Source organism: Medicago sativa, chromosome 2 (assembly GCF_051527215.1).
Source record: "Medicago sativa cultivar Bolivia chromosome 2, Bolivia_mono, whole genome shotgun sequence".
Classification (NCBI taxonomy): domain Eukaryota; kingdom Viridiplantae; phylum Streptophyta; class Magnoliopsida; order Fabales; family Fabaceae; genus Medicago; species Medicago sativa.
The window spans coordinates 81,260,503-81,284,041 of record NC_140750.1 but is presented as its reverse complement, the minus strand read 5'-3'; the positions used below and the strand labels follow the sequence as shown (position 1 = coordinate 81,284,041).

Sequence of the window (23,539 nt, the reverse complement as noted above, 5' to 3'; positions counted from 1 at the left end):
TCCATTCTCGACCAGGACTAATATACATTAAATCACTTTTCATGATGTTGAGATATACATGTTTCTCTCATACTCTTTTACTGTTAATGTTGTGTCCTAGATCTAGAAAATTAACTTCTAATAAGTCACTCCTAACTCATTTTTATGTGTTACGATTCACAAATAAGCTGGTGCATGTGCATCACAGTGCATTATAATTGCTCTTCTTTTTCTTCTATTTTTGTTGAGGTATTTTTACCTTCTTTCTCTTTCATTTTTATTCTCCTATTTTTTGAGATATTTGTTCTACATCTTTGTGACATAACCAAATTTGTCTCTCTATATTTTGTGATGTAGATTGATTGAATTGAGAAGTGGAAATGACTTTTTCATTTTTAACTCCAATTGTATTAAGACTGGCAAATCTTAACGCCTCACACAACAACAACTTAGACTCATGTTCGTTATGATCCGATAGCACTTTGTATTTTTTCTCTTCATAAGTTACTTCTTTTGGCAATCTGAATGTCTCACTACCTTTATTTGTTTCTCTTCATAGAGTTTGTCCTTTTGGCAGCTTATATTCTTTTGGCAATTGTGGCATAATAATTTGTCATGCCCATGGAAATTATGATTATAAATACATTGCAATTATCGGATTTGATATTGAGTGATATGATTCCTATTTATATGCAACCCCCTCAACTTTGCAGCATATGTGGAAAATAAGGGTTTAATGCTAATTGATTCAAGTTAATTCTATTTTATTATTTTGCATTATGTAGTATATATTTTGTGGATGATAGGTTTATTCTTGAAAGTTTTGATTAGTGAATCCATTAAAAAAAAGAGTGCTCACTTGCATAAAAATTTCAATGTCTACTAAATCATCTGGGCATCCTACTATTATGAACATAAGATAAATAACAATTGCGAAGCACGCGACCTTCGTTCTCAAATTTACGAAGAATAGAAATGTTCCGTAATTTGTACATCTCTCCAAGCTGTAGAAATCTTCTTACTCATAATTGCTAAATATGCTTGCTTGATTTTCATATTTATAAACGACAAAAATCTCTAAAAAAAATTGCGGCTATCTCCCTTAATTTACTCATTTTTCCTTTAGAACAATCTCTTTACAAAATACGTTACTGAACCCCATACTTTAGACCATGCATCACAAATATTTGGATTATGCGACCTTCGTTGAAGCTGGAAGACAATATGATATAAATCAGGTAATAGGGTTTTCATTGGTATACGTTAAAGCTTTGGTAATAGGGTTTCATTGGTTTATAGATAGATATCAATTATTAATAGAAAAGTGTTTCTACTGCTGACTAAATATGTTTTCATATGTTTTCGTGATCAAGCCATTTTGGATATTTCATTTTGTAACCCGTAATGCATGAATACTCTAAATATTGTATTATGGTTTATAATTATCTATCATTTCGCGATTTATCATTCCGATATAATATTTTGTCAAAAAAGTAGTTAAACCCCGTGCGAAGCACGGGTTTGTAACTAGTTACTTTAAAATTGATAAAGATAATGTCGACTCTTCTTTGCAAGAAAAAAATAAATACTCAAGCTTGATGCCTATCAATTATATTTCTCTACAATATTTTCAACACCCGATATTTAGAGAAAATGTATTTATTTTTGGCTTAATAGCACTTTTGGCCCCCTATGTTTGACAAAATTGCGATTTTGGCCCCCTATCTTTGAAAACTACAAAATCGCCCCTTATGTTTCGTTTTCGTTGCACTTTTGGCCCCATGGTAAATTTTGACCTGGTCCACGCTGACATGGCACCCACATCACTTATATGAGGGGCCAAAATCGCAACTTTTGCAAACATAGGGGGCCAAAAGTGCTATTAAGCCTATTTTTTATTTTTTTAATTCATTTTCTTTTTTTTTTTTCCATTTTTTTTGTTTTGAAAAAATTTAAAAAAGAGGGAAAATTAATAAAAATCGAAAATAATGAAAAAATACTGAAAAAATTTAAAAAAAATTGGAAAAATTAATAAGAATGAAAACAAAAATCTGGAAAAAAAAATTCGCATGACGTGTGTATATACATACCACATCATTAAATCATTTTAATAATAAAAAAACATTAAAAACCGAAAATCTTTTAAAAATAACAAAAAATCAGATTATTTTTTTAAAAAAATAAAAGATTGATTTTTTTAAATTTTAAAAATAACAAAAAATCAGATTATTTTTTTCGAAAAATAAAAGAAAAAAGCAGAAAAGACATTTAGATTTTTTTTCAAAATTTAAAAAATTAGAAAAAGTTCGGATTTTTTCGAAATTTAGAAGATATTTAAAAATACTGGAATTTAATTTTCAAAATAAAAAAAGTTTAGATTTTTTTGCAAAAAAAACTGGAAAATATTTAAAATTTTAAAAATCTGGATATATATTTTTTAAAATCCAATTACAATATGAAAATTAAATTTTGAAAATTATATAATCTGAAGAAAAAAAATCAATTTTAGTTCAAAAGAGATTGGAAGAGCAACTTGAGGTACTCACTTTTTAAATTTTAATGTCTCTTAAATAAGACACTTCTTAAAATTTTACACGCATTAATAATTCTTTTTACAAAAATATTCCTTAGTAATTCAAGCTTCTCAGATTTTTTTCCTAAATTTTTAATTAAACTAAAATCAATTTTTTTTCTTCAGATTATATGATTTTTAAAATTTAATTTTTCTATTGTAATTGGATTTTAAAAAAATATATATCCAGATTTTTAAAATTTTAAATATTTTCCATTTTTTTATTTCGCAAAAAAATCTAAACTTTTCTTATTTTGAAAATTAAATTCCAGTATTTTTAAATATCTTCTAAATTTTGAAAAAAATTCAAACTTTTTTCTAATTTTTTAAATTTCGAAAAAAAATCTAAATGTCTTTTCTGCTTTTTTCTTTCATTTTTCGAAAAAAATAATCTGATTTTTTGTTATTTTTAAAATTTAAAAAAAAAATCAATCTTTTATTTTTTTTAAAAAATAATCTGATTTTTTGTTATTTTTAAAAGATTTTCAGTTTTTAATGTTTTTTTTATTATTAAAATGATTGAATGATGTGGTATGTATATTAAAAAATAATCTGATTTAGATGGGATCAGGGGGGTTTTCGAAAGAATCTTCATATTTCAGGGTTGGAATTGAAAGAATATTTTTTACAGGTGGGAAAACCGGAACTCGCCTAAATTACAGGGGGTAAAGACATATTGACCTTTTTTTTTTTCAAAATAAACTGGAAAAAAAACCGAAAAAATGATTTAATTTTTTTCCAAATTTTTGTTTTCATTCTTATCAATTTTTTCAATATTTTTTTCATTATTTTCGATTTTTATTAATTTTCCCTCTTTTTTTTAATTTTTTCAAAACAAAAAAATGGAAAAAAAAGAAAATGAATTAAAAAAATAAAAAATAGGCTTAATAGCACTTTTGGCCCCCTATGTTTGCAAAAGTTGCGATTTTGGCCCCTCATATAAGTGATGTGGGTGCCATGTCAGCGTGGACCAGATCAAAATTGACCATGGGGCCAAAAGTGCAACGAAAACGAAACATAAGGGGCGGTTTTGTAGTTTTCAAAGATAGGGGGCCAAAATCGCAATTTTGTCAAACATAGGGGGCCAAAAGTGCTATTAAGCCTTTATTTTTCTGGAAGATTTAGAGCAAATTTATTAAGAAATTAGTATCTAGTATATTTCTCGTGTATTTCTTTTCTTCAATAAAAGCATTTGTTTTTACTATAGTGTAGCAGTGCAATTCACAAGTAGCATAATAATAATACTCCTACTGAGGGAACCCACTTAGCTTGAGACCTGGGAGTGTGCTCCTCCTTGAGGTCTTAAGTTCAATTGTTTTTGGTGTCAATTTAAATGAGCTAATATAGCTGCATAAAAAAAAAAAAATACTCCTACTGAGGGTGCATGTGGTGGATAGTAATTTGATTAAACCTTTATTGAATAAGTTGATCAATTCCTTTTTATCAATCAAACCGATGATCATATAAATATTATTATTTCTATAGTAAAGAAATATAGATAAACAATTTTCATTTTGTAAAGGATTAATATACAAAAAATAATGGGAACTAAATATAAACCGAATCCATGTCGGAGATTATTAATTATTGAAAATTTCATATCCCTATTTATGTTTAGTTTTAATTATTGAAAAGCTCATATCTCAATGTTCAATTTAGTTCGTCTGTCAAAATTTTCGTTGGATTGAAACACGCAATCCCCCTCAAAAACCCTACTTATGATCATATCCCCTTCAACGTTATAAATTCCTCTTTCCATCAAAATAGTAGTACATAATTATAAAAATACAAAATAAAAGGGAAGACAAAATGAAATACATTACATCAAATGAACGATTCTCCCTAACACAAGATGTGTCAAAGAGACTCATCAAAGTTTACAACAGTAACAATCCGAAAAGAAAAATCATAAGGAAAAAATCAATCAATGTCTAGATGACAAACAAAAGGACATAGTCACCAACTATGTTAATCTAAAGCAAAATTAGCATATTTTGCCTTCAGCTACGTAAAAGAAAGTAGATTTACTTTATCCAGAAGCTGAGGGGTTGATTTTTCCTTATTTTTTGAATAACTTATTGTTTCTTTCAATCCATAAAACTCAAGCGCAAGAGAGCCAAATTAGATCCATGAAGAAACAACGCGCTTTAGAGACGCCTATTGAGTAAGCGAATTGAACAAAATGATCCGAAATATGAGGAGAATCAACCAAATAGAAACATATCCAAGTATGCACAAGGTGCCAAAGAGAAATAAAAATATTGCAAGATAGAAATAAATGTTGAGTTGTCTATACATTACCACACCCACTCACACAAAGTTGTGATTCGTGAGGAATTATGTCGCGTCTAACCAAATTATCCTTAGTCGGCAACCTATTGTGAAGCAGACGCCAAGCAAATAGAGAAATCTTCAAGGAAACATCTTTATACCAAATGAATTTCGAAACTGCAATGAAACGATGTGGCTCTTGACTAGTAAGCAAATGGTACACACTGCGAATTACATACCCTTCACTGGGGTCAAGTTGCCACCTCCACTGATCAAAGGTATTAACCTGAGGGAGCTTTGAAGTTTTAATTGAGCTATGTCTTCCAAAATTACTCATTCCCAAGTTTTTAATATAGCCCATCATGTATTTTTTATTTTTTTGGCCAGGTAGCCTAGTGGCTAGAATTCACCTTATAAGGTGAATAAGTGGGATATCTGGGGTTCGAACCCCGGACCCTACATATAATAATGCATTGTCCTACCAACTGAGCTATGCCCACGGGACATGGCCCATCATGTATTACCCTTTGTATTTTTTTATAAGTCATTTTGAAAAAAATATTGATATTTTAAGTCATTTTATAATATCAATGTATCATTAAGGATTTTTTTTCTACCATACCTTTTACCATTATTATCGGCTCTTCTTTCTATTCTTTTACTCCTTTTGTCCCTTTTTATAGGACTATTTTATAAAAATAATAGGTATTGACAAAATTTGTTGGAGTAATAAATTTGTCACAAATGTATATGACTATTACCAAATTGTCCTTTGTATATAGATATATTTAAAGCTAACTTTTCATACTCTAAAATATATTAATAGTAGTATTGATGAGTGGTATACTTAAAAAAAAATAGTAATAAATGCATCTAAGAATTTGTAGATAGTTTTATATTTAAAGACAAAACATCTTTTTGTAAATCATCTTACAGTTAGGGACAAAGGGAGTAATATCTTTTTCTCATATCATTAATAAGAGATAATTTTAAAAAATCACTCATAATTTCTCTTTATAATATAAAATTAACTAAATTTTTTAATATATGTGAAAATATTAAAACGGCTCATTATAAAATAGAGTGAGTACAAAATGAACAGGGATTTATTACTTTGTTGGTTTTTAACTTTTTAATAATACTTATTAGTATCCTTCAAAAGAAATATACTTATTCGCAAAATTCAATTTTTTTTTACTATTTCACGTGTTTTTCAAACTATGATATTACCGTGTCTTTCGAATATTAATTTTAATAAAACAATTACAAAATCGTAATTTGGATATCTAAAAATTGATCGAAACTAAACTGCATAAAATTAGACTGAATATTTTTTAGAAGCCATCTAAACTAAGTCAAATCGCAAATATTTAAAATTAGGTTTTGCTAACCAATGTCATAAGGACATTGATTAAAGAATATATTAATAGAAATTTTGCCTTGAAACAAGATTTTAGTTTTATCTTAGAAATAATTACGTCATTTTTTAGAGAAATTTAGTTGTTTTAGTACTTTAACTAATACATCATCAAGAGCACTAACATTCTCTTTCAAAATTTTAGATCGGATAATTTTTTGTCTAATAACCGATTCAAACCGCACCGCAACACAACACAACGTGTAACCGAAGAAGAGAAGACCCCAACAACACAGATGTAGGGACAAGACGCATATGTAAATTGAACAACATAAAACCAAGAACCATTATAAGCAGTTGAACCTGCTACTATTGTTAAGCCACCACCACGTGAGTTGCAGAGAACATTATGTTCAGACTTCAGACAATTATTTCATGAGTCATGACCCTAATCATTTACAAATATATATATATATATATATATATATATATATATATATATATATATATATATATATATATATATATATATATATATATATATATATATATTCCCCACTTCATTTCACATTACTCAATTTGGAGTGAACAATAAATAAATTCCACATATACCCGTCCTTATCAATCATCTTTATCAACCATGCCCATATGGATTGGTATCTAGCAATTATTTATATTAATATATACGTATAAATTAACAATGGATTTTTTTACCCTAAAGTTTATATATATCCATCCCTTTCATAAGATATGCACCCTATCGATTCGCGAGCAAACACGTACAGCATGGTTGTATAAATCCTTTCTCTGGTGATTTTGTAAGGATCTTATAGTCCATGTCCTTCACTTTATATTATAGATAGATAGATATATGGCTTCAACTTGATCCATTTGGACCATTTCCAAATTGGAAAGCAAAAAAAACAAAAACCATAACTCAAAAAAAGACTTGACATAGATTAATTTGGACGGCTATGGCTATGTTTTGTTATACGTTGGACACATTAGAATCACATATATTTGAGTAAGTCAAACATTTTTTTTTTTTTAATAAATTAGTTATATTTGGCTTTTTAAGGGGTACAAATTAAAGGGCTTAACTAGTACAAGTCATCCCAACTAGTTTGGTTACCAACACTAACAAGTTTTTGCAGCAATAAGGAGTATGAAGGGCATTACACGAAAAGCATTACAAGAAAATCACAATCAAAAGTGTCAAATGCCTTATGAATTAGCAAGAGCAATTAGTATGTAATCGTCAATTTTATCTTCCACAATATAGACCAAAACAATTCAAACTTAATCGATAAAAGCATTTTTCTAGTGAATGTATTTAAACGTAAATCAGTTTGGATTCAACTCGTTTTTTTATCAAAATTAATTTACTCAAAATCAGTTTTGGTTACATATGAATCAAAATAGGTAACATTATTTTGATATTTATACAATTTTAGAAACTCTCTCTCTCTCTCTCTCTGGACCAAACAAAATTCTTACTCATGATAGGCTTGTTTACAAAATTAATTTTGAACCTACTTTTTTCTATACAAACTTAAAATTACTATAATATATACTGTGCACGTACGGTTGTTACCCCATAAAGTAAAAAATAAATATCAAGTTCCAAAAAAATGTTGGTTTTTGCTTCTTGTTGTAGAATTGAATATTCCAATTGGACAAATTTGGCTGTCCCTTTCACTACAAACACGGACGAAAGAACAGTGAGTCTCTATGTTTGCTATTTTTTGAATTTTGTTTGATTGGATGTATCTTATCTTCTGAATGAATAATGGCACCTCTACCATTTAGAGCCAAACAAATTTATCTATCTATATACCCTTCATCTTTTACTTCAAAATCTTTGTTGTTTGTACACCCCAAATACATCCAATTTGATTAATTCTACCAAATTCAAGTTATGCAAAAATGAAAAATAGCTTGTGTTTCATTTCAGAATTGCCTTTTGGCTTTTATGTTTGGTACAAAATAGACCATGCAATAAGGAAGGATCGAAAAAGTACAAAAACTATTTAACCCACTTGCACACCACTTTTAGAGTCGTTTACATCAAACAAACCGTTAATAGGTGCACAAAGACTAACGGATGAGAGTGCTTTGTTGAAATGCTTTGCTTTTGTGCCAAGGTACTCATTCCAAGTCACTGACCTATAAAGGGGAGGTTGTGTTGGGCCTACTAATTTCTCATGTGGACAAATCTCTACATTTGATGGGGGCCCATACAAATACGCAACCGAAAACCTCTGACGAGTTCGGTTCACTAAAACCCGATGGAGCACACTTGTGTACAATCCGTTCGACAAAATGTGGAATAGGTCGCCTACGTTGACCACGAGTCCTCCATGGAGTGGGGGTACAGTGACCCACCCGGAACCTTCTCCTTGAACTTGCAACCCGCTTATGTCATTTTGGGAAAGGATCGTTAGAAATGTTGAGTCCGTGTGCGGGGTGAGACCCATGGCGTGATCCGGATCCGGACAACTAGGGTAGGAGTTGAGTTGCATGGCTGCACAGGCTTTCTCATCAAATTGGGCTTTTGAGCCAGCCCATTCGATATCTTCCATTGTAATACCAAGAGAGTCCAACATTAGCCACATTAGTTTCCCCGCTAACTTTTTCATGGCTTCATCATATTGCAAGACAGTATCACTGAAAAGACAAAACCACTGTTATTAGGAAAAATCGCATTTAAGGACAGTGTTAGGAAAAATCACACCACTACTAAGTCTAAATAGCCAAGAGATTTCAAACATAAACTAGTGGATTTGGTGCAATAGATTCTCATGTTCAGTTACCCTTTCATTCTTCCAAGGGTTGGTGGGTCCATATACGTATAAAACTCTCATTGTGATCTTTGCTAATTGCATTATAGGATAAGAAAATGGGCTTGTATAGTTTGGCCATTTGTATCGTCACCACAGAAAATACCAAAACAAAAGGTCTCTTATTAAAAAAGGAAAATAAAATAAATTAGTCAACAAAGGATAAGAATTAAGAGAAAAATGTAGTTAGTTAGCTTAATTATTATTTTTGTAGCATTGGATGAGAATTGAGGATACATCACACACGTATCTTGAAGATGGTTGGAATATCTTAAAACTTAAGTTAGACCTAATATTCAATATTACACAATTAGTTAATCGACGTGTATAAGTTGAAAAATAATATTTTACTTAAAGTATATTATATCTAATGTAAGACTCTTACCGACACTTACCAGTGTTTGGCATAATCTTGAGGCCAAAGTTGTCGAAAATGATCAAGAGGGGATCCAACGATGGTAAATCCCTCGGACCACATGAGTTTGGGGAAGAAGGAGGAGATGCGAGCGAGGCCATAACCTGAAACACCATCCGGGGAACGAATGGCTTTGAGTTTTTGGTGAGAGGGAAGGGTGAAGAGAGTTTGTCCAAGCCATTGAATTTCATCAAGGAGGCTTATTGGGATGCCATGGTTCACCACTTGATACACACCCCATGTTTTGCATGCATGTCCTATTAACTTTGAAGCATTTGGGTCATTGAGATCAATAACGGGAACACTACTACTATTGGCACTCTCCTTCATAGTATTATTGGAATTAATAAGGGTGTGATCATCAAGGTGTGTCCAAGTGTATGATTCAGGAAGTTCTTGTAGTGAGTTGAAATCAGGGTGCTTGTGGTTAACATGCACCGGATGAGCTCTATAGGCTTCTGAGAGTGAAGGCATATTGAATAGTGTGCAAGAAAGGTTTTAATTAGTAAATATATGTACTAACTACATATAGAATATATGTGCGGCTAATTAGGAATATGGTGTTGGTACTTTGCAATAAAACATAGTACCATATAGAAACTTAGAAAGATTTATAAAGATGAAGTGAGAAACATGATTGTGGGAAAGTGGGTATATATAGAGGTGATGGGGTACATGGTGACAATGATGCCCTTACCCTTGACCCAAAAATAGAGAGAAATTAAATGTGTTGTTTTTTCTCAAATTTATTTTCCTCCTCAGGTGTTGATTTTGTTGTTGGAGAGGGGTGTTTTGAGGGGAGAAAATGATTCTGCTTAATTATTATATACACCGTTAAATAACTTTTTTCCTTCCTTAAAAAAAATAATTACTAACTTTTTTTTATCTAACTCGTTCTAATTACAATTTTTTACCGTCGGTAGATGTTCTGGACTATCTTCAGGTCTGAGATTATTTAAATTCATTATAGGATTATTCCTCATGTCAACAATAAAACGTCCCTTTTTTTATAAGGAGTTGACTTACCTTATATATGAACGACTCAAGAAATTGTTCAAATTATTTTTGCATATATAATAGAATTATTATGCACTTTGTACTAAAAAAAATCATCATGCACTCAAAGTAGAACAAAATTTTATACAAACGTCTAATAATATTTCACAAATTAGGTGTTTGTCATTATATTTTAGAAAATAATATAACATGACTATGATTAAACATTTTTTTAGAGGTATGATTAAACATCTATATATGTAATTAAACTCATTTTACTAGTCTACAAATATATATTATTTACAGGGCCGGACCCTGGGGGGTGCAAGCAGCGCTATAGCACCAGGCCTCCCCAAGGTATGGGCCTCCAAAAAATATTTACAGCCTAGTACCCCCCACTAACATACCAGTTCCTATGCTATTGTAGCATGCTTTGCTGTTGCTGTTTCGGGGGAGGGATTTTGTTTATTTTTCTTTTGGTGTATGGCTTTTTGGTTTCTTTCCTGTTGCTGGCCTTTTTTTCTGCTGTGTCCTTTGCCGTTGTTTGCTTTGGTATAGTAGGCTGGGCACCTTATTTTATCTGTTGTAACAGTTTGCCATTTAGTGCACTCCTGGTGCTTGGCACTTGAAATATATGCAGTTTCAAAAAAAAATTAGCGTTTTCCCCTTTCCAAAACACATTGTATGAATGAGCCTCATTTTACTTCCGGCACCGAGCCTCCAAATTCGTTGGAACGGCCCTGATTATTTAACCTTTCAAAAAGATTATATAATATTTAAATTTATTCTTATATGATGTAAATATATTTTTTGACAGAATATATGATGTAAATATTAGAATGGTGTAAACATTTTATTTATTTTATAATATAAGAAATGTGCAAACAAAACTTATAATTGAAAAATGGCGTTTTAGAATTGTACAAAGGAAAAGAACAAAAATGGAAAGACCATCTTGTCCTGTACGTATAAAATATATGACTTAAATACGGAAAGGAGATGCACCTCCACCTCTCAATTCATAACTCCAAGGGATTCCACAAAAGTGTAGGGACCCCTACCTCAACATGTGCCTATGTCTTGTCCTCAAGTAGAAAAACATTTAATCAAACTCATTCAACTTGGTTCTCATTGTATCTCATTGCTAAACGACAATAGTCACAATGCCCCCATATTTGGGTTGTGCCATTGGTGACCAAATTGCCCATCCAAAAAAAAATTACAAATGTACTATTATTTGGGACAACTCTTTTTCTTTTCTTTTTTCATATTCTCATTGTGTGCTTTCACTCTTTTCATATCTATTTATATTGATTTTGTTAAAAAAGAAGATGGAAGAACATTAAAAAAAAAAAAAAGATGGAAGAGATTGCTCTAAAAATTATCATAAAATGGTTATATAAATATAATTCATAAAAAATGTAATGTAGAAACGAAAAAGAAAAACACATATGGATTATTGGAAAAATAATGCTTTGCATAAGTATATTTTTTGATAGATACAACTAATTAAAATTACGATAAATTAATATTCAGTAATTTTATCTAATAGAATTGTTGTGAATTCAACAAGTGGAATAAATAAGTACGACAATTATCCTCTTGAGCTTAGCTCAGTTGGTATAAACAATGCATAATATATGCAAAAGGTTTGGGATTTAAACCCCGACCACCACAAAAAAAGTAAGTACGACAACTAAACTAAACGGTTCAAGCATGTAACAGTTCAATACAATCAAATCAAAGATAAAAAATAAAAAGATTAGAGAAACAAATATATCAAAATCTACTTACTCTAGCTTAAAAGTGATGCATGCATGTCCTTTGGAAATGAAAGGAACTCATATGGACGGATTTAGTTTCACCTCTATCCTTGATTGGTAATTACAAGTCCTTTTACAAAAAAAAAAAAATTGTCCATAAATATATCCCCCATATTTAGAGTTAAATATTTAACACATGGAATTTATTTTTATTTTTTTTTGAACAAGCTAAAATGAGATATATATATTAACAATTAAAAGTTTTGCTCCTAAGCACAAGGAGTGCAAAAAGAGGCAAAACAAAGTTACAATGATACAAAAATCCAACCCAAAATCAAAAAATTAGAAATGGAAGTAACACATCAGCCAATCCCCAAACAAACAAGAGGATGCTGCCACCATAAATGATAACCAAAAGGAAAACACACATTTTTAGCTTTCAACCAACGGAGAGAACACATCTTAACTTTTTCCAGTAGTTGCACCGTCGTATTGGCTTTATTAGCAAAGATTCTTTGGTTTCTTTCATTCCAAATAACCCAGATGCAACAAAGCCATATCAACTGTAAGAATGACTGACGCGGAACATAACCACCTGAAGAATGAACAAATTGATTGAAGTGATCCGTAACTTGAAAGGGATCCACTGAATACAAACCAATCCAAGTCTTGATAAATTTCTAGAGTTCGCCAAAAATATTACAATGAATGATTAAATGGTCTATTGTTTCTTGTTGACCACACCCTGAAGCACATAATTGATTATCACTAGAAATTATACCTCGACGCACCAAATTGTCCTTTGTCGGCCATCTATTGCGGAAGAGACGCCAAGCGCAAATAGAGACTTTCAAAGGGACCTTATTATGCCATGGTGCAGCCGAAGCAACATCGCGAGTCTGTATCTCCTGCCTCACGAGCATTTGATACGCTCCACGGACCGTGTAACCAACTGTGATATCTGGTCGCCAAAGCCAAGTATCTGTCTCAGAATCCTACAAAGTAATGTTAGACAGCAAATTCCTAATAACCACCACTAACTCCTCCTCCCAGGCAAACAGACGTCGTCTCCACCTCCAAGCCTCCCCAACTTCACCCCAACCTAAGGTATGCATCGCGCCTACCATCATGTTCTGGTGAACTGATAAATCAAATAACCTCTTAAATCTCTCCATCAACAACTTCGTCCCCACCCAACAATCAGACCAAAAATAAGTGCTAAGACCGTTACCAAGACGTTTAATAATATTCTCATCAAACCAACTTCCGCCTTCGACACCTATCCCCTATCTGATTTTAAAAATTTCCTTCCACCACGCCGACCCCAACCTACCACCCTCTCTAGGCCGCCCTCTCTCCTTACCATAACGGGACAATAAGACCTTAAACCACAACCCTTCCCTGTCCACTAAACACCTCCAACACCATTTAGCAAGTAGAGCAATTTTAAATTCTTTCAATCTCCTTACCCCAAACCACCAACCTCCTTACTCATACAAATAGAGTTCCAGTCAACCCAAGCAATTTTCATATCATCCTCACCCCCACCCCAAAAAAAATTAATAAGTATAGATTCGATGGAAGAAATTATACCTGCGGGAGCTCTGAAAAAGGAGAGGGCGTAGACAGGCAGCGAAGACAGGACAGATTTAAGGAGAATCAAGCGACCCCCAAAAGACAAATTTCTTCTTTTCCACTCCGACAGTCTAGATTTTAATCAATGAATAACCGGATCCCAAAAGGTTAGACGTCTAGGGTCACCGCCAATGGGGAGGCCAAGATACATGAAGGGAATGCGACCCACTTTACAAGATAAAATAGATGCGGCTTCTAACAACCACGAGTCCTCAATATTAATGCCAAACAAACTACTCTTATGATAGTTTACCTTCAACCCTGACATGTTTTCAAAAAGAACCAGCACGACCCTCAAAGCTCGAACATTCACCCAATTCTTAACACCTATCAAAAGAGTATCATCAGCGAATTGCAAGTGAGAGAGCACAGTGGGATTATGCGCCCCAACTGAGTATCATGTAAAGAGATTCGAATTCACCGCTGCGGTCATCAAAACATTTAATCCTTTTGCTGCAAGTAGAAAGAGAAAAGGATAAAGCGGGTCACCCTGACGCAAACCCCTTTTCAATTGGAACTCATCTGTTGGACTACCGTTTACCAAAACCGACGCGGTGGCTGTAGAAACACATTCCTTCATCCACTTCCGCCACAAGGTAGGAAAAGCCATTCTCCCCAAAACATCATCTAAATATCCCCAATCAACGGAGTCGTAAGCTTTTTCAAAATCTACCTTGAACAATAACATCTCTTTCTTCATCTTTCGAGCTTCATCAACGGCTTCGTTTGCAATTAGAATGCCATCAAGAATCTGCCTATCCTTAACAAAAGCGGACTGGGTTTCTGAAACAACCTTACCCATCACTTGCCTCAGGCGATTAGCCAACAATTTCGCCAACATTTTATACAAACAACCAATTAAAGCTATGGGGCGGAAATCATTCAGGCGTTAGGGACAATCAATCTTTGGAATAAGGGCAATGAAAGTGCTGTTTATACCTTTCGAAAGACGACCATTTCTGTGAAAATCTGATATGAATCTCATAATGTCGTGCTTCAAATCTAACCAGAAATCTTTGATAAAACCAACATGAATACCATTCGGGCCAGGGCTCTTGTAACTATCACAATCCCACACCGCCGCCTTTACCTCATCTTCACGGAACGGACAAGTTAAAAAATTACCATCAGTTACAGACAAAATACAAAAATGTAAGTCATCTACTGTGGGCTTGTTGATTTGATGCGCTTGAAAATGGGTTTGAAAGTGACCAAACACGGCTGCCCGGACATTGTCAACTCCTTCTACTATGTTGTCATCCACTACAACAGATGAAATGGCATTACGACGACGTCTACCAGACATAATAGCATGAAAATATTTTGAATTTGCATCCCCTTCTCGAAGCCATAATAAATGTGATTGTTGCCAAGAAACGCTAGCATTAGCCCTTAATGAGGAGTGGAGCTCAGATGATAATTCATGCAAAACATTCACATCTTCCTCAGATAACGCATCCACCTCACCTTTAGAATCCAACACATCTATCTGATTTTTTAAGGAATTAATCTTGCCAGGTAAATTGTGAGCATAAGTTAAATGCCATTCTTTGAGGTCAAGTTTGATCCACTTCAATTTTCCCTTTAAAATATAGCCTCCCCAACCTTCAACCTGATAAGACTATAATTTTGATCGAACATACTCTCGGTACCCCGGGACATCAGCCCAACATTTCAACATCCTCACCGGCTTCGGTCCCCAATTGTGATCATCAACCGATAGAATCAAAAGGCAGTGATCAGACAAGCCTCGCATAGAAGCAACTTGCAAGCAATTAGGCCATTTCGCACACCACTCCTCAGACAACAAAAATCTGTCAATGCGACTCATGGAATTACCATCCCCTTTATACCACGTAAAGCCTCTGTCGTGTAAAGGTAAATCAATCATGACATTATCTTCGATGAAAGCATTGAAAGGGTCGCAATCAAATGATTGAGTCGCAACCCCCCTTGACCTTCTTTCTTCCAAACTACGCACCGCATTGAAATCACCGCACAAACATATATTTCTTCCCACCAACCTTTGTAGATAAACAGATAGAGAATTCCATAATAATTGTATCACGCCATTATCACACGGGGCATAAATATTAAAAAGATAAAATTCATCATTTGAATCAATAAACCGGCCATGAATGATTAACACATGCTCGATACTAACTGATGACCAAACCTCAACACAAGTAGTGTCCCACATAATTAACAAACCTCCAGACGCTCCCACAGAAGGCCGAAAATAGTAATAGTGGGATGGAGCGCCCCATAAGGATAAAGACAGAGTATCATCAATGACTGACAACTTTGTTTTGCAGACAAACAATGGAAGGATTTTTTTCTGAAATAAGTTTACGGACTTCCGGTCTTTTTGCAAACCCGCCCAAGCTCCTAACATTCCAAGAGAGAATCTTCATTACAACCTCTTCCTCCCTTGAGAACCAGCCGTCCCCCCTCCTTACTCAGTTAACGCCACCGCCTTTGACACCCCCATATTCTCCTTATTTTGTTTCCGACCTCTCGAAAACAATCGAAATTGATTGTATTTATCATTATAGAATCTGACTCCCAAAGCCTTACCAAAATCTTTAACATCGTTCTTGACCTCCTCCTCCTTGCCGCGTAACACCACCCAATGCTTCCAATCATTAATATTATTAAAAGACGATGAGGAATCGGATGTCTGTGACTCTTTAAGAATAGAATCTGGCAAAGCATCTACTAATTTTACCACTTTGCGTCTCTGGACCTTCTTCATAAGAATTTTGAGAACCTTTTTGCGATCATTATCTGGTAAACGAGCAATTTTCTTTAAGTTGTGAGCTGGATGTTTCAATCTTCCAACTGCCTTCATTTTATTTTTTAAGTTACTTTCCACCGCAATACTGGATACCTTAGACTTCAACCTTTGCTTAGAAGTGTGTTTAGATGAAGACACCACCCCTGCTTCACCATGAACATGATCTTTGAGCCATTCAAGACTCCACGGCCCTGATGTAACAGATCGAGTCGTAATCGGAGGATAAGAATGTTGTCTTTTTGAACGTTCACATTTTGCTAAATTTTCATCATTAATGTGTGAATCTGGCTTCTGTATCACTTCAACATTAGATTGCTTGCTGGTTTCCTTCACATCCTTAATTGAATTATCCGCTACCTGTTCAGCAATTGGCAAAATTAACTGCGGAAATTCACCAACCTTCTCTCGTTTTGACTCAATCTGAACCGCATGATTTATTTCTGACACTATATTCCCTTCCTGTTGTTTGGTAACCGACAGTATCTGAGGGGGAGAGTATGCTTGCGGCAGCTTTATCACTCCAAGCCCAATCCTCTACTAAATTGTTTTCAAGATCAGCCACATTATCTTGTATGTCATGTATCTCATTATCAAAATTGTTGTCTGGTATTGATGCCTTCGAAAAGACATCATCTTCTTCTAATAAACAAGCATCCTCACCTAGCGTAAATCCCCATTCCTCTATGATTTTCAATTCCACCAGCACGCCGTCGATTAAAATTCTCTCTGTGAAATTTATAACCTCCAATGAAGATGTCGCCAATAGAACTCGAGCATAATTAAAACGATCCTTAGCAACTGTACTATCATCCAGTCATAAAAATCTACCACAGTCAATAACCGGCAACTTGAAAAAAGAAGAATTCCAAGCATGAACTGGAATGCCATAAATACGAACCCATGCTCCTCTTTCAAACTTCACAATATCTTTATTCCAACGAAGAATTTGAGAGAAAAATAAATTGAAAAATCACGTGCATTATCTATCACATGCATGACATCCGCATTTGATACACACCTAATATATACTTTATCTGCTCCTAAAGGAATGATATCCAAATCATCAAAACCAGCGTCCTCAATGCAGTTTGAATTACCGGAATAACTTCACCATTTAATACTGTTGCAACCACACCCTTACATGCCCACAACAAATCATCAGGATGTGATCTATAAGTGCGAACCAACTTAGGAGCAGACTGAACACCTTCATTGACAACCTTATTAACGACAACTTGTGCCTCTGACATGTATACATCAGCCGTATTACCAAGAGTCGGGTTAAACTTCCTTGCAGCAACCTCCTTAACCCCCATCTCTTTCCTTGCGCCACCTTCTCCTCCAACATCCCTCACTTTCACCTTACACAAGCTCACGTTCTCCCTCCCCTCAACCTTTCTTCCTCCTTCTACAACATTTTTTCCAAACAGCTCACTTTTAACTCCCTCACCCGCTGCACACACCTCCTTCCTCATCTCTCTCTTGCCCGAGACTCCCTCTCCCCTATCAGCCTCCGTCTCCCTCTTAACACTCTCTCCCAAAGGCTTACGACCAAAACGTGCAACCTTCGCCCACACACGAAATTGTCCAACAGTAACGTTATTCAGAGCTTTGAGCAATTTATCTGTATCCCTAACATTAACATATCTGACAAAACCATAAATATGACCCTGCTTGTTTCTCTTACGCGACAAAAATAAATTGTCCATAATGCCACACACCTCAAAAGCCTCTTTGACGTAAAAGTATGGGATCAAATCCGGCACATTAGTGAAATAGAAGGTGACATACCGTTGAATGGACAGGGGTGCACTGTTGTTGATCGTTGGAATTGCACCAGTAAGATCTGCTGAATCAGTAGAAACATTCTGAACTGCACCATTACCTGTATAACATGCACGTACAGTGGATGTATCATGACCTAGCCTTTCCCAGACACTTGTATGTGTGTTGTGATGATGAGAACCAGATACATCCTGCTTAGGGTTTGCAATTTCATCAAACTCAGTCACCAATATCTGTCTAGAATATGACCTAAACCTAGACTGTTGCCAAGCCACTGAACCTCCATGTCGCTCGAAGTCCCGCTGTCCGTCCTGTCCTTGAACCACCTGTCCTTGCGCTCTCCTCTTTCACACTCTCACCACAGTCCAATCATCCCTATCCCCCCCCCTCCCAATTTCTGGCACCCTGCTTGGCCCCCTTCCCCCATTTGTCCTCACTGCCGGCGATAAGGAGCTCCAGCGTGTTTGTTCGTGGCGGAACCGCGAAGAATCACCTCTCTTGGTCTCTCTCACGCTCTCTCTCATATTTTTGGTTTACAAAGCTAAATAAAACAAAAATAGAATTGTTCTCTCAAATAAAAAGTACTAATTGCATCACCCTGTAGGAGATTTAGTAGGTCCGTTAGAGAAGACTCGTGACGAAAGAACTCAATATTCGATGAGACCACAATTTAATACTCTTTGATACTCCCCGGTCACTATTATAAACAAAAGTTGACTTTTTAGGTTCATTCAATAAATGATGTATGTGGTCTATATACAGACCACATATATAATTTATTAAATGAATGTAAAAAATGAATTTTTGCTTATAATAGTAACGAGAGGGAGTACAAAATATTCACATTAATTACTTCACAATTCAACTTTGGATATGCTCCCTCTATCCCTTATTATAAGCTGGTTTGACAAATATCACACATATTAAGAAAATTTGGTATTGTACCAAAAGAAAAGAAAAAAAAAAGGTTGGGGTAATAGTCACTTTGGTCCCTGGATGTGTAGCAAGTAGTCACAATAGTCCTTTAATGTATCAAAATTCCAAAATAGTCCCTGATTGTCCACTTTGTTAGTCAAAATGGTCCCTAAAGCTTAAATAACCCCTTAATACTCACAATAACTCTTTTGATATAAAGACTAAAATGATAATAAGTAAGTACGTATAAGGACTAATATGACAATAAGTAAGTCCATTGAAGGACTAATATGACAATATTAATGAAATATTTTAATATCAAGGACTATTTTGACTAACAAAGTGCACAATCAAGGACTATTTTGCTATTTCGATACATTAAGGGACTATTGTGACTACTCGTTACTCATTCAAGGACCAAAGTGACTATTTCCCCAAAAGTTGGTAGTGTATTTAATGTGTCTAGTTTGTGTGTGAATTTTACTAAATTATCATATGTGAGTATGTGTATTTAATTTGACTTTTCATATTCCAACACAAGTTAGTAATCCTCCCTCCGTTTTCAATTATAAGCAAATTTTATACTCCCTCCGGTCTCAAATGTAAGAAACTTTTCACTTTTTAGGTTCATTCAATAATTGATGTATGTGGTCCATATTATAAACCACATACATCAATTATTGAATGAACCTAAAAAGTGAAAAGTTTCTTACATTTGAGACCGGATGAAGTATTTTTTGTTGGAACAAAATGTGTTTAACAATGAACCTTAAAGGGTTTTGATGATAACAAGGTATTAAAAATTGTAAATTGTACTAGCTAATATTTGTTCAAGTGTACAGGACCATAATTATAAAGTTACATCATCATTGGTTCTGAATGAGCAAATAAAGAGCTATGGAAACAACAAAAATTTGAAGCTTGGACGCTCCTGAAAGCAACTTGCTACTGAAGAGAAAAAGCGCTCCTGAAGTCAAGCTGCTCCTGAAGAAATAGCGCTCCTGAAGTAAGCTGCTCCTGAAGAATAGTGCTTCTGAAGACAAGAGGTCCAGAAGCCACATCATCAGAAGCTGCGTCATCAGAAGCTGCAGAAGTCATATCATCAGAAGCTGCATCATCAGAAGCTGCCTCATCAGAAGCCATTTCACCAGAAGCTGAATATCAACTGGATTTGCAAAGAATCAAGAATTGAAGAATTATCAATGCAAAAGCTGTCTATTGGATTCGAAAACACAAACAAAGGATTAGTGGAGTTTGCAACGGTCATTTCAAAGGTGTTTGAAGGCGTGTGTTTGCAATTTGGACGAAAGCGTTGACATTGTACTTTGTACGAATTGTACAACCACGTTCTCCACTACTCTGTTTTGTGTCCGCGCTACAGGACAAGAAAACAGCTCCAGAATACGGTTTCGCCTGCATAGATGTTCCTTTGGATAAGGAATGGATTTCAAATTTGTTCTTCATAGGACAACAGCCAAATCAGGCAAAAGATTATTGGTGAAAGATCAAGCTTCAACAACGACTCTTTGGTGTGCTGGCAATTTCACAACGTCTCTTTCACACCACTATATAAAGGAGTGAAGACCTAGAGAATTGGTAATGCATGAACTCTGAACGAAAGACTCACAAAGATTTTCACAAGTACCAAACCTCTGCTGAAATTGTTCTGCATTCACTTAGAATTTCTGTGTCTCAAAGTCATATCTTAGAAATTCTTAAGTCCATTGAGTCTGTATCTGATTTGTATTGTGAGCACCTCTGATTGTATATCAAGTGTTCAACCTTAAACAATTTTCTGTGTAATTTTGTTTAGTTAGGAAGTCTCTTGCAGTTGTGCTTGAGCAGGAAGTCTCTTGATTGTGGTCTTGAGCAAAGGAAGTCTCTTGCTTGTGTGCTTGAGCATTGGAAGTCTCTTGCTTGTGTGCTTGAGCATTGGAAGTCTCTTGCTTGTGTGCTTGAGCATTTGTAATCAGATATTACTCATAGTGAAATCTCCTTGGAAGTGCAAGGGGGACTGGACTACTTCCGGATTGTGGAAGGAACCAGTATAATTGCTTTGTGTCGTTCTTCTTCTCTCTCTCTGTTTTATTCCGCTGCATTCAGATTCTGATTATCACTTCAGAAGCTGTCTCGCTTAGCTTCTGATCAGTGTGTTCAGTTTTTAGGAGAAACGAAGAATTTTTCTAAAACACAATTCAACCCCCCTTCTTGTGTTTTTCTCACCTTCAATTGGTATCTAGAGCCTTGGTCTGTTGTGTATCACTTAACCGTGCAACAGTCAAAGATCTGAGAAAAACATGTCTACTCCTACTCCTACTGGTCCTGGTGATACTAGCTATAAACATGTCTCACATGATTATAGTGATAGTAAGAAAACCAGTATTGGAAAAGTTCCAAAGTTCAATGGAGATGCTGAAGAGTTCTCTTGGTGGAAGACCAACTTTTACAGTTACATCATGAGCCTAGATGAAGAATTATGGGATATTCTGGAAGATGGTGTTGGTGATTTAGTCCTTGATGAAGAAGGAGCTGCTGTGGATAGAAAGAAACATACTCCAGAACTGAGGAAACTTTACAAGAAGCATCATATTATCAGAGGAGCTCTTGTCACTGCCATACCCAAAGCAGAATACATGAAGATGAGTGACAAATCCACTGCTAAAGCTATGTTTGCTTCTCTCTGTTCAAATTATGAAGGGAGCAAGAAGGTCAAAGAAGCAAAGGCTCTCCTGCTTGTACATCAGTATGAGTTATTCAAAATGAAGGATGATGAAACTATTGAGGAGATGTACTCAAGGTTTCAAACCTTAGTTTCTGGTCTACAGATTCTAAAGAAGAGCTATGTTGCTTCTGATCATGTAAGCAAGATACTCAGAAGCTTACCTGCCAGATGGAGACCAAAAGTGACTGCCATTGAGGAAGCTAAAGATTTAAACACTTTAAGTGTCGAAGATCTTGTTAGTTCTCTCAAAGTTCATGAGTTAAGTCTTAATGAACATGAGTCTACTAAGAAGAGTAAATCAATAGCTCTTCCATCCAAAGGCAAGTCATCAAAAGCTCTCAAAGTGGTTGAATCTGAAGAGGAAGAACAGTCAAGTTCAGACTCTGAACCAGATGCTGCAGAAATGGCCATGCTCTCAAACAGACTTCAATATCTGGCCAAGAAGAACAGAAAGTTTCTCTCCAGAAGGGGTAACTCCAGAAGCTCAAGGAAAGAAGATCAGAAGGGATGCTTCAACTGTAAGAAGCCAGGTCACTTCATTGCTGAATGCCCTGATCTTCAAAGAGAAAAGTCAAAGGACAAGTCAAAGAGGTCTACATTCAAACCAAGCAAATTCAAGAAGCAGATTAAGCAGAGTTTAATGGCAACCTGGGATGATTTGGGTAGTGAATCTGGATCTGATAAAGAGGAAGCTGATGAAGATGCAAAGGTAGCTGTTGGGTTGGTAGCAACAGCAACTTCAGAAGCTGGGTCAGATTCAGACTCAGAAGATGAAAACGAGGTATATTCCAAAATTCCCAGAGATGAACTTGTTGAGTCACTTAAAGAACTTCTTACACATTTTGAAGTAAGAACCAATGAGTTGAAGGATTTAAAAGAAAAATATGCTGATTTGGTACAACAGCAAAAATCAACTTTATTGGATCTGAAAGCTTCTGAACAAGGACTTAGGGGCTTTGACTTCATGTGTAAAACATATGAAGATCAGCTCAAGTTCTTATGTCAGAAGCTACAAGAAAAGTGTAATGAAAAACCTTTAAGTAACCATGAAATTGCTCTTGAAGATTTTATTATATCTGGCATTGACAGAAGCAGAGTGGCTTCTATGATTTATAGCATTTACAAGAACAATGGCAGAGGAATTGGTTTTCCAGAAGTGAAACTGGAGAAAACCAATCTAAAGTCTTGTTGTGAATGCATCAAGGAAGGTCTGAAAACATTCTTTGTACCAGAAGGGGCTGAGTTGGAAACTGTTGTTCAATCAGAACATGAAGCTTCTAGTTCTAAGGCTAAGATTATTTCAAAGCCAAAGAACTCTAAGTCAAAGGCTATAATCAAATCTGATTCCAAGACTTCAAAGGTTAGGATCCTGAAAAGATCAGAACCTATTCCTCAGAGTCTGGTGAAACCAAAATCTGGGGTTCTGAAGTCTAAGTTTCAGAAGAAGACAGTTACTGCTTCTGAAGTACCAAAACCTAAGGTGATGGTTAAT

The 23,539-nt window shown here is 34.8% G+C and overlaps 4 protein-coding genes across 4 annotated transcripts; all 4 read right to left on the bottom strand.

The window, feature by feature from the left end:
* Positions 1-8,095: 8,095 nt before the first annotated feature.
* LOC146951393 (gibberellin 3-beta-dioxygenase 1) lies at positions 8,096-10,060 on the bottom strand. The gene is made up of 2 exons (XM_085747356.1): positions 9,415-10,060; positions 8,096-8,846 (listed from the first exon to the last, which is right to left on the bottom strand). The coding sequence occupies exons 1-2, from the start codon at positions 9,906-9,908 to the stop codon at positions 8,210-8,212; spliced, it is 1,131 nt and encodes a 376-aa protein (XP_085603482.1). The 5' UTR covers positions 9,909-10,060; the 3' UTR covers positions 8,096-8,209.
* Positions 10,061-12,555: 2,495 nt separating this feature from the next.
* Positions 12,556-14,669, bottom strand: LOC146951392 (uncharacterized). The gene is made up of 4 exons (XM_085748732.1): positions 14,318-14,669; positions 13,923-14,155; positions 12,975-13,188; positions 12,556-12,839 (listed from the first exon to the last, which is right to left on the bottom strand). The coding sequence occupies exons 1-4, from the start codon at positions 14,667-14,669 to the stop codon at positions 12,556-12,558; spliced, it is 1,083 nt and encodes a 360-aa protein (XP_085604858.1).
* Positions 14,670-14,717: 48 nt separating this feature from the next.
* Positions 14,718-15,719, bottom strand: LOC146951391 (uncharacterized). The gene is made up of 2 exons (XM_085748731.1): positions 15,516-15,719; positions 14,718-15,317 (listed from the first exon to the last, which is right to left on the bottom strand). The coding sequence occupies exons 1-2, from the start codon at positions 15,717-15,719 to the stop codon at positions 14,718-14,720; spliced, it is 804 nt and encodes a 267-aa protein (XP_085604857.1).
* A 564-nt stretch (positions 15,720-16,283) lies between these two features.
* On the bottom strand, positions 16,284-18,696 carry LOC146951390 (uncharacterized). The gene is made up of 5 exons (XM_085748730.1): positions 18,691-18,696; positions 17,723-18,601; positions 17,454-17,541; positions 17,071-17,351; positions 16,284-16,982 (listed from the first exon to the last, which is right to left on the bottom strand). The coding sequence occupies exons 1-5, from the start codon at positions 18,694-18,696 to the stop codon at positions 16,284-16,286; spliced, it is 1,953 nt and encodes a 650-aa protein (XP_085604856.1).
* Positions 18,697-23,539: the final 4,843 nt, after the last annotated feature.

Excerpts from the sequence above, each read along its gene's own strand:
- LOC146951393 (XM_085747356.1), bottom strand. The coding sequence starts at position 9,908 with ATGCCTTCACTCTCAGAAGCCTATAGAGCTCATCCGGTGCATGTTAAC. Across the intron at positions 8,847-9,414 it reads CAAGATTATGCCAAACACTG|TGATACTGTCTTGCAATATG; the intron begins GTAAGTGTCGGT and ends TTGTCTTTTCAG.
- LOC146951392 (XM_085748732.1), bottom strand. The coding sequence starts at position 14,669 with ATGTTGGCGAAATTGTTGGCTAATCGCCTGAGGCAAGTGATGGGTAAG. Across the intron at positions 14,156-14,317 it reads GAAAAGGGGTTTGCGTCAGG|GTGTTAAGAATTGGGTGAAT; the intron begins GTGACCCGCTTT and ends CTCTTTTGATAG. Across the intron at positions 13,189-13,922 it reads GTCTAACCTTTTGGGATCCG|GATTCTGAGACAGATACTTG; the intron begins GTTATTCATTGA and ends ATTACTTTGTAG.
- LOC146951391 (XM_085748731.1), bottom strand. The coding sequence starts at position 15,719 with ATGATTGATTTACCTTTACACGACAGAGGCTTTACGTGGTATAAAGGG. Across the intron at positions 15,318-15,515 it reads ACAATTGGGGACCGAAGCCG|ATAGATGTGTTGGATTCTAA; the intron begins GTGAGGATGTTG and ends TTAAAAAATCAG.
- LOC146951390 (XM_085748730.1), bottom strand. Across the intron at positions 17,542-17,722 it reads TAAATGGTGAAGTTATTCCG|TTTGAAAGAGGAGCATGGGT; the intron begins GTAATTCAAACT and ends GATATTGTGAAG. Across the intron at positions 16,983-17,070 it reads CAACAGGAAGGGAATATAGT|GTAGCGGATAATTCAATTAA; the intron begins GTCAGAAATAAA and ends ATTGCTGAACAG.